We start from the raw sequence: 8,732 nt of genomic DNA, 5'->3' as shown, positions 1-8,732 counted from the left end.
TTATAAGTCATAAGTTGCTCCACCCCAACTTAAAACTTATAAGTCATCCCCTTTTGCGTGGGTCCACCACCTGCATGATGTTGATTGGTGTGGGAAGGTGTGTCAGGTGACTTATAAGTCAGGTGACAACCAAACAGGCGTGACTTATAAGTCACTGGTTTTGAGTCATCTGACTTATAAGTCAGGTGACTTATTGAAACCAAACAGACCCTTATGCCTGTTTCTGTTCATGTTGCATCTAGTAGTAGTCTCGTAGCTGTTGTTGGTCCTCTTTTAAGATTGGTGCTTGTAGCTCGCTTTTGGTTTCCCTTAATGAAAATTGCAGAGGCAAACCCTCTGATAGAAAAACATAAGCAGGCAACCAAATAATCTACAGAACATGGTTTTCAACCTACATTAACCCAGCCAGACTCAAATGAGCCACTGATGCAAATATGAAAGATCGGTTGAGGTAACCAAACGCATCCTTAACCATGCTCTAAAGACGGTGAGACAGGCGGGCGCAAGGTAAGGATTCAGCCGGCCCCGCTCTAGCCAGAGAGAAAGGCGAAAGCGAGACCTAGCGATACGTTGTCCTCCGCAAAGGGGAGGGGAATATATGACGAGCAAAGCCGCCCCCTCTTTCCCATAAAGCCATGCTAGCTGATACACTTACACGAGAAAGAAAGGAATAAAACAGGATCAGATCGAGACACCCCGATCATCCATCACACAGCAACCTCCTCGATCCTTCACGTTCAGTGCAGGTTAGCATCCTATCCAAATACTCTATTAGCCAACTTTCTCGTATGCGGCAGGAAGCAATGGCAGATGCAAAGGTTCCCAAAGGCTCCATGCTTCTTTTTCAAGGCATGCATGCATGCCCCATCGATCCCAAAATCAAGTGCTAATGAACTTGTTTAGCTAGTACACAAAAGGAAGTGCGTGTCAATTGGGATGAACTTGCTTAGCTCGATCAAGATCTCTAGCTTGATTAGCTTGCTAGCTAGCTAGCCCATTTCTCCAAGCAGCAACCCTACCACTTCAATGCAACACACCACCGCTTATTAGGCTCGGCAAAACTGTGAGCTGTGTGGCTCACCGCAATAACTAAAGCTAGCCAGCTAGGTGCTGCAAAGATGCTACGGCTGCCCTACGAGTGGAATGGCTAGTTTTTGGCTTGATTTTAGCATGTCACCGCGATGCACCGCACGTAGGGCTAAACTAGGTGGTTCACCGAAAGGAACGGGTCTCTACACGTCGACGTCGGCCTCCCGGCCGTTGCCGGCCACGAGGCGCCTCATCTCCTCCTGCTCGCCCTCGGTGGCGGTCGCCGTCGTCTCCGGGCCGGTGCCGGTCAGCTTCCGCGCGCGCATGGCCTCGACGCGCCAGTCGGTGCGCCACACGACGGCGACCAGCACCAGGGCCACGCACGCGGCCTGCGCGGACAGCAGCCCGTACCACAGCCCGCCGAACCCGGTCCACGGCCAGGGCCCGAACGCCAGCAGCACCGCCACGGGCGTGCCGACGAGGTAGAAGGAGAGCAGGTTGATGCGGGCGCCCACGGCGGGCCTGGCCGTGCCGCGCAGCACGCCGCACCCCGTGGTCTGCGGGCAGTTGCCCAGCTCGCACAGCCCCAGCACCGGCATCGCCGCCGACGCCAGCAGCACCACCGACGGCTCCCGCGTGAACAGCGACACCCACTGCGCGCTGAACGCCACCGTCCACGCCACGTGCGCCAGGCCCACGCCCGCCGCGCACCACAGCGCCACCGTCGCCGCCATCCGCGCACGCCGCGGCTTCCCGGCGCCCAGCTCGTTGCCCACCTGCATGCATCCACCCACCATGCAAATCAGAAAACCACCATGCATGCCCTGCTAAAGCTCAACAAGATCGATCGATTAACACAAACACAGAAATGGTGCGCACTGCAGAAACAAACAGTGGCCACAGTGGAGTGAGGAGCTGGTCTTGTCTTTTCCGGCAACTGAGCAGTGGGAGCACTGCTGCCGCATGTGGCCCGGCGGCTAGCTACTGCAGCGGCCATTGATTGGTCAACTCAGCTGCTATGTGTGCACAGTGGTGCAATTGTGTGCATGCTGCCACGAAGAGACCAGACCAGGCCACGCCATGGGCCAGTGGAAGAAGAAGAAAGCAACCAAAGCTTTTACCACTGCAAACCTTGTCGTTTCTGTCTCTCGTCGCTGTAACTAGTAAAACTCAACTTTTCACCTGCACTATTTTACCTGGGGTAAAAACAGCAGCTGTCTAGTCTAGCTACCTGGGAATCTACCTAAGAAAGGAACGTGGGAGTGTGTCTTTTGGGACTCAGAATATACGTCAGTTTTTCCTTTTTCTTAGGGGAATATATGGCACTTAATTCGGTCCAAATATTCCGTTTACCCGATCAGCTGGGTCTTTTTAGATAAAAAAATTCAACGTTATTTTTTAAGATAATGGTTATGAAAGCTCTAACTACTAGAGTATGTAGTATGTACCCAAATTCACCGAAATTGAAGTATGTAGCCAAGGAAAATATGTAGGTAGCAGCTATATAGTGGGAAGATATTTTGTGCTTCAATGGAAGTATGGCAACATTTATTTTGCCGTTTTGGAAGTAGGTCTATGGCAAATGTGTGCAGCTAGCCTAGCTAAGCAAGTGTGTGCGGTGCATCCAACTTTTGTTCCGACTGATATTGAATGAAACTATGTTTTGACAAGAGTAGCTCAAAGCAGCTAGACAGACTTGCGTGTCTCCCAAAAACAAGCTCGCATCTTCGAAGTGTTAAAGAACCCAATATACAGGATGTTTTGACAGAATTTAGCTCAAGAAAATTGGATTTTCTTTTACAAAAAGCATGCATGCAGGGCAAAGAAATCTTCATTTCCAAAAACAGATGGTACAAAGTGACCCCAAAATATGGCGTAAAAAATGGAGGAAAAATTAAGCTTGGTCTCGTAAATCATGCATGGGACCAAAAACGCAAGTGAATATCGGTTGGGTATCATGCAAAACAGAAGGTGCAAAAAAAAGAAGGAAAGAGAGCACCAGAAAATGTGTGAGCAAGAGGGATGTGCCGGCACAACAAGTTACGTGCGATACGTCCCATGATGATGCATGCTCGCAACAAACTCATCATCACCAGCAATATAACAACCTCTCGCCCACATCACCAACGGATCGGTCGATCGATGCGATGCGATGTGATTGAAACCCCAAAAGGAATTTGGCAGTTGGGTGATCCACACGAATCAAAATAATAATCATTCTTTGTGGAAAGTTGATGACAATGGCGGGCAAGTGTTCATTTCACGAATCAAAGATTTCTTTTCCTTTTGGAAAGTTGACACCAATGGCGGGCTGGGCTAGTGTTTCCTAATCTTATTCTTACCCGGGTGGAGACGCAGGCCGCGAGAGCCATGGGCACGGTGTACATCAGGCTGGTGGTCTGGATAAGGACTCCGGCCGCGCCGACGGCGGCGGTGGGGTTCTGGAGGTAGCCGGCGAGCACGGTGACGACCTCGTACCACCACCACTCGAGGCACACGCCGATGCAGCTGGGCACGGCCAGGCGGACGAGCCCGCCGAGCCCGCTGGCGACGGCGGCCGGCCGCGCGAAGCCCCTCCACGTCTCGTCGCACGCGCCCGCATAGCGGACGTAGGCGAGCAGGAAGAGCACCATGTTGGTGTTGGTGAGCGCCTGCGCGGCCGCGACGCCGCGCACGCCGAAGCCCATGCGGAAGACGAGGAGAAAGTTGAGCGGGATGTGCAGCGCGACGGCGGCGGCGGAGCAGGCGGCCATGGGCTTGGTGATGCCCTGGGACCGAAGGTAGACGCGGAGCGGCTGGAGCACGGCCAGCGCGGCGAGGTCCGGGAGCGCCCACGCGGCGTATGCGGCGGCGGAGGCGGAGATGGCCGGGTCCTGGCCGAGCGCGACGAGGATGGGGCCGACGTTGAGCCAGAGCAGCGCGATGGGGACGGCGGCGATGGCGAGCAGCAGCACGGCGCGGTGGAGGGAGAGCGTGAGCAGGTCGTAGTTGCGGGAGCCGTAGGCCTGGGCACAAAGCGGCTCGAGACCGGACGCGAGGCCGAAGAGCACGCTGTGGCCCGTGATGTTAGTGAGCCCGATGGCGAGGGCGCCGCCGGCGAGGTCGAGCGGGCCGAGCCGGCCCAGGCAGAGCACGGACACCATGGCGCGCAGGTACACGACGCAGTTGAGCGCCGTGATCGGCGCCGCCATGCGCCACAGCTCCCGCAGCTCCTCCGCCGCCGAAGGGTTGTCGTCGCCGCCGTCCACGTCGCTGCCTTGGCCGCCCTTGCTTCCGTTCTCCTGCTGCTTCTTCGCCTGGAGCGGGATGGCCATGTCGGCGGCTCTTTGTTGGCTGGTTAGCCGGTGTTTGCTGTCGTTGGCGAGGCAGGGCAGAGGCGACGCGCGACCGAGAAGAGGAGGCAGAGTGCGCGCTGGTGTGAGGCGAGGGAGCGACGAATGGTGTTTCGTTTCCGGCCGGGCTCGCTCCCGTGTATCTGTATACGAATGACTCTTGGGATTTGGTTGCTCCGTCTATAAATGTGACCGCGCAGACGCGTTACCTGTCTGCCATGAAAGACGCTGCAGTTTCGAGGGTTCTCATTATTGTATCTCTACATATACCACTGCCGCCGCAAACGCAGATACGAACCTGTGGGCAGTACGGCGTCGGCCCACCCGACCCTACAGAGGAGCCAACGAGCCAATGGCCGTTTGTATTGCACTCCGCAACTCCCGAGACGACATCGCCTGACAAACGGCGGGATCTGTCCAGCACGAGTCCATTGCGTCGGCGCACCGGACGCTCGGGTCCCTTGGGGCTGGATCATCGCGGTCCTCCCGGAAGCCTTCCAATCTCCCTTTCCAATTAGTTGTCCGTCAGAGTATGTGTGCTACCAGTACTGGTGTGTCCGCCTTGGAAAGGAGAGGATGAGGGTGGCTGAGGCCCGCCTCGCTACCGACATGGCGGCGGCCGAGGTGGCTAATGCGGAGGCGTTGGGTGCCGCAGAGGAGGAAGCCATCCGCGCCCGCATTGTAAACAAGCAGCAGCGGAGGAATACGCGTGCCCTGACCTGAGAACATAGTCGGGTGGTCCGTGCCATGGCCGGACTGCCGCCAAGGAGGAGAAGGACAATGACAGGTTGGACAGCTCTGGCGATGCGCAGATCCGGCTCGATCTATATTGTGTTTTCGACCGCTATTTCCGCGAGAAGGTTGCCAAGGGCGCCGAGAAGAGTAAGGGCTCTCCATAACTACCATGTTGGTAAACATGCAAATTCTGATAGTCCGATGGCATGTCTTGATGTAGTAGCCGGACGATGTGTGTAAATTACACCGTTTACATAGTTGTAAGAGTTTGTGTCAATTTGAGGTATGCTAATTGAGGTGTCCGGTTATGAGAAGAGAAATTTGAGGTGTGACCGGTCAATGCCCATGGATGCGCACAGTCACGTCCACGGGCTTTTGAGGGGCCGGATTTGCCATGTCAGCCGTAGATGCTCTTAGCACACAAAATCTCTTCTCCCGTCATCCCTACATTACGCCTGCGAGCGTGTCTTACAGATGACCTTTCGCTGAACCGTAGCGAATTTGAACCGGCCTATTTGACGCTTGCATTAATTCATCAAATCGGCACTTCTCTAAAGAAAACTCATGCATTTACTCATTCAAATCAAATCTTAAAAAACCCGAACTCAATCCAAACTTTCTTTGCCTTCCACTACCCATGGCCAGAGCAAATCAAATTTTACCAAAACATTAACTATAATCAAGGTTGGCCGGACCATTTGACGTGTGCGCGCATTTTTATTATTTTTTTCTATGTTTCGTTTTTTTTTCTATTTGATCTCTACTTCTAAAGTTGGAGTTGGTAGGCCGGTATCTATGGTTTATTTTTGCCTCAGCGGTTTAGTTTCGCCTCACCTCTCACCACTACCCCTCCACACTGGTTTTCTTTCCTCCCATTCCCATCTCATGCTGTTTTTTTTCCTTCACCTTCCACATTCATTTTTTCTTCTTCGATCCGGTTTCTCTTCGGCTCCATACTCTCCATCCTCATCCACTCAAATGCACCAAATTCTCCCAAGGAAAATAATCCGGATAGAATCTTGATCGCAAGAGCGAGTTGTGTGAATCCACTCAATCTTGACCGCACATATCCAAACAGCAACACACGAGATCTTCCAAATAATGTACCAAATCAAATCATCTTAATTAAGAAAAAAGAACATCTTATAACAGAATTACGAATTAAAAGAATGTCTTAAATCAGGAAACAAATCAATCATGTCAAAAAAGAAAGAAAGAAATTAGTCACGTCAAAAAGAAAGCAAATCGCCCATGTTCGGAAAAAAGGGAAAGAAACTTAGCACCCACGTAAAAAAACCAAGCACGCAACTGCTGCATGCACGCTCGGCCGCCCACCTCCACTTCCCTCGCCACGCCCATGCCTGCCGCCGCTCGCGCCGGCCAACGGCTAGCACGGCCGTGCTTCTTTATGCACTCCTGCACGCCGGTCATGAACCACGCAGGCTTCTGTACCTACTGGCAGCCGGTTACCACTCGATCACCGGATACCACATGGATACGTACAACCTGTTACCACTCGATCTACAACCCATCGGAAACCTACTCGATGCCCCGATGTCCTCCTTTGAGGCTGGCAATGCTCAAGAAATATCTATAAAAGACGATCTTGGAGGTGCAGAATTTTGCTGGGATCCGTGTTGGTCCTCCCCATTGCTGTTACCATGCAGTAGGTTTTTATGCATGTCTGCGTGCATCATCAACGGTTTGTAGCCACAACGCCTTCCCCTTACAACTAGTTACTATTGGGCTGCCTTTCAGCATAATGAAAAGTTGTTAAGATGGGATTTTGCCTCCTCACGTACACCTTCAAAAAACATATATTCTCACCATAGGTTGGGTAGCAACTATTTGGAATTCCTTATGTTATGTTTATAGTTTATTTTGGTTTTGTATTCTTCAACGCCCAGTAGGAAGAATAAGATGTTCCAAGAAAATTATGCTTTCAGTACTTGCTTAGTACATATGTCAAATTACTTTTCAATAGCAACACCGAACAACGATAATATAGCATTTCATAGAACTTATGTTAAAAGGGTTTGTGTAACTTAAGTGAGGTGAGTGCACATTTCGTCTCACAACTTATTCAGTTGTTTAATTTTCAGTTACTCGCCTTTTTATGTAACCTCTTCCATAACTACCAATACCTCAAACTTTTGGTCCATCATAATAAAACCCGGATGTGACCACCACATAGCTCTCTCTCTCTGTCTCACACACACACCGGAGGGGGGGGGGGGGTTGCTGTTATTTTAGGGAAAATCGTTGTGGCATGCTTAATTGGACCTTATATGCACTCTGTTCTCGATACCATGTAATCTTCTTACCGATTGGGTGTGGTTTTAATCATTGATTGTTGTTTTAGCTTTGCTTGAATATTTAGTACTTATTAATTAAAATGGATATGAACATCACAATGTTGTAGAGGCTTTTCAGAAAAAGATTCACAATGTTACCGAGCCCGAGATCAAATTTCTTCCGATAGAAATGAAGGCGAGTAAGTGGGCCTGGGCAGTACGAACTATGAACTCTGTGGCCCGGCCCTTTCTCCAAAGTCGATCCGAGAGCATCTACAGCCGGGTGCCCTATATGTGTCTCATACGCTCGGGCAGGCCGTCCGGTCACTGATCGGTCACAAAATACCGACACAACCGGAGTTCTCAAACGGGCCTCAAATGCCTGGGCAGACCGGCACCCCTCATATCCGTCCCAAATGTAGGGCGGATATGAGGTGGCCCGGGTGCATCCGCCTGACAAGCCCAGTCCACCACTGACCCCACGGATGTCCCACAAAAAAAACCATCGGGCTCATCGCTCTGAAACCCTAACTCACTCACTCTCCTCTCTCGCTCCGTCCTCACCTGTCCCAGCACCGATTCCGATCGAATCTAGTGCAATGTCGAGCTCCGTCAGCCGCTCCGACGACGAGCTGGATCCGGAGTATGAGCTTGCCCTCCGCATCGCCTTGGAGCGGCCCAAGGTGGAGATCGGGGGCAGCTCCGGATCTGCAGCCTCGCCGTAGCCGCAGCTTCCTCGCAGGACAGCTCGGACGCCGGCGCTAGCCCCTCCCTGTCCGGGGGCAGCTCCACAGGCAGCCTGCGCAATCCGCGCCTCCCCTACGTCGTCCCCTGGCCACACCGGCTGCTGCTCCCTCTCATGGGCAGAGGTGGGTGCTTGTGCGCTCCCTGTTGGCCTGGACGCGCACGCTGGAGTCGAAGACATGCTCTGCCCGCCGTGAGAGGTAGCGGGCAAGGGAGAGGGACGCTGCGGAGAGCTCTGTCCGCCGCCGCTGAGATCTACCGGCGGAGCCCGACGAGAACGCGCAGCTCGTCGCGTGGGTATACCGCTGGTAGCTTACGATGGCGGAGACAGACGGTCGGCGGCTCTGCCGAAAGAACGCGAAGGCTCTCCAGTTGCCATCGAGCAGTCCGAGTGGGAGGCGAAGGAGAAGGCGACGGAGGCGTGCTCAGGCGCCAACGGGACCGGGCCGTCCAGCGCCTCAATGGCCTCGTCATCGTCTCCTCCTCCTCATCCAACAACGACGGCTCCTCGTCTGACGAATCAGATGATCCTCCACCAGCCGCTGACGGCCACGGCTACGCCGACGACCAGAAGGGGAAAGGGTCGGTCCGGAAGTGG

General features: G+C 53.2%; 1 protein-coding gene across 1 annotated transcript; it reads right to left on the bottom strand.

Annotated features, from left to right (window-relative positions):
• Positions 1 to 367: 367 nt before the first annotated feature.
• Positions 368 to 4,547, bottom strand: LOC119312741 (protein DETOXIFICATION 54-like). The gene is made up of 2 exons (XM_037588498.1): positions 3,372 to 4,547; positions 368 to 1,805 (listed from the first exon to the last, which is right to left on the bottom strand). Exons 1-2 carry the CDS (start codon positions 4,341 to 4,343, stop codon positions 1,233 to 1,235), a joined length of 1,545 nt encoding a protein of 514 aa, XP_037444395.1. The 5' UTR covers positions 4,344 to 4,547; the 3' UTR covers positions 368 to 1,232.
• Between the last annotated feature and the right edge of the window lie 4,185 nt (positions 4,548 to 8,732).

Source organism: Triticum dicoccoides, chromosome 5B (genome assembly GCF_002162155.2).
Source record: "Triticum dicoccoides isolate Atlit2015 ecotype Zavitan chromosome 5B, WEW_v2.0, whole genome shotgun sequence".
NCBI classification, from domain to species: Eukaryota; Viridiplantae; Streptophyta; class Magnoliopsida; order Poales; family Poaceae; genus Triticum; species Triticum dicoccoides.
This window is presented reverse-complemented; position numbering and strand designations above follow the sequence as displayed.

Excerpts from the sequence above, each read along its gene's own strand:
- LOC119312741 (XM_037588498.1), bottom strand. The coding sequence starts at position 4,343 with ATGGCCATCCCGCTCCAGGCGAAGAAGCAGCAGGAGAACGGAAGCAAG. Across the intron at positions 1,806-3,371 it reads CGGCCTGCGTCTCCACCCGG|GTGGGCAACGAGCTGGGCGC; the intron begins GTAAGAATAAGA and ends GGATGCATGCAG.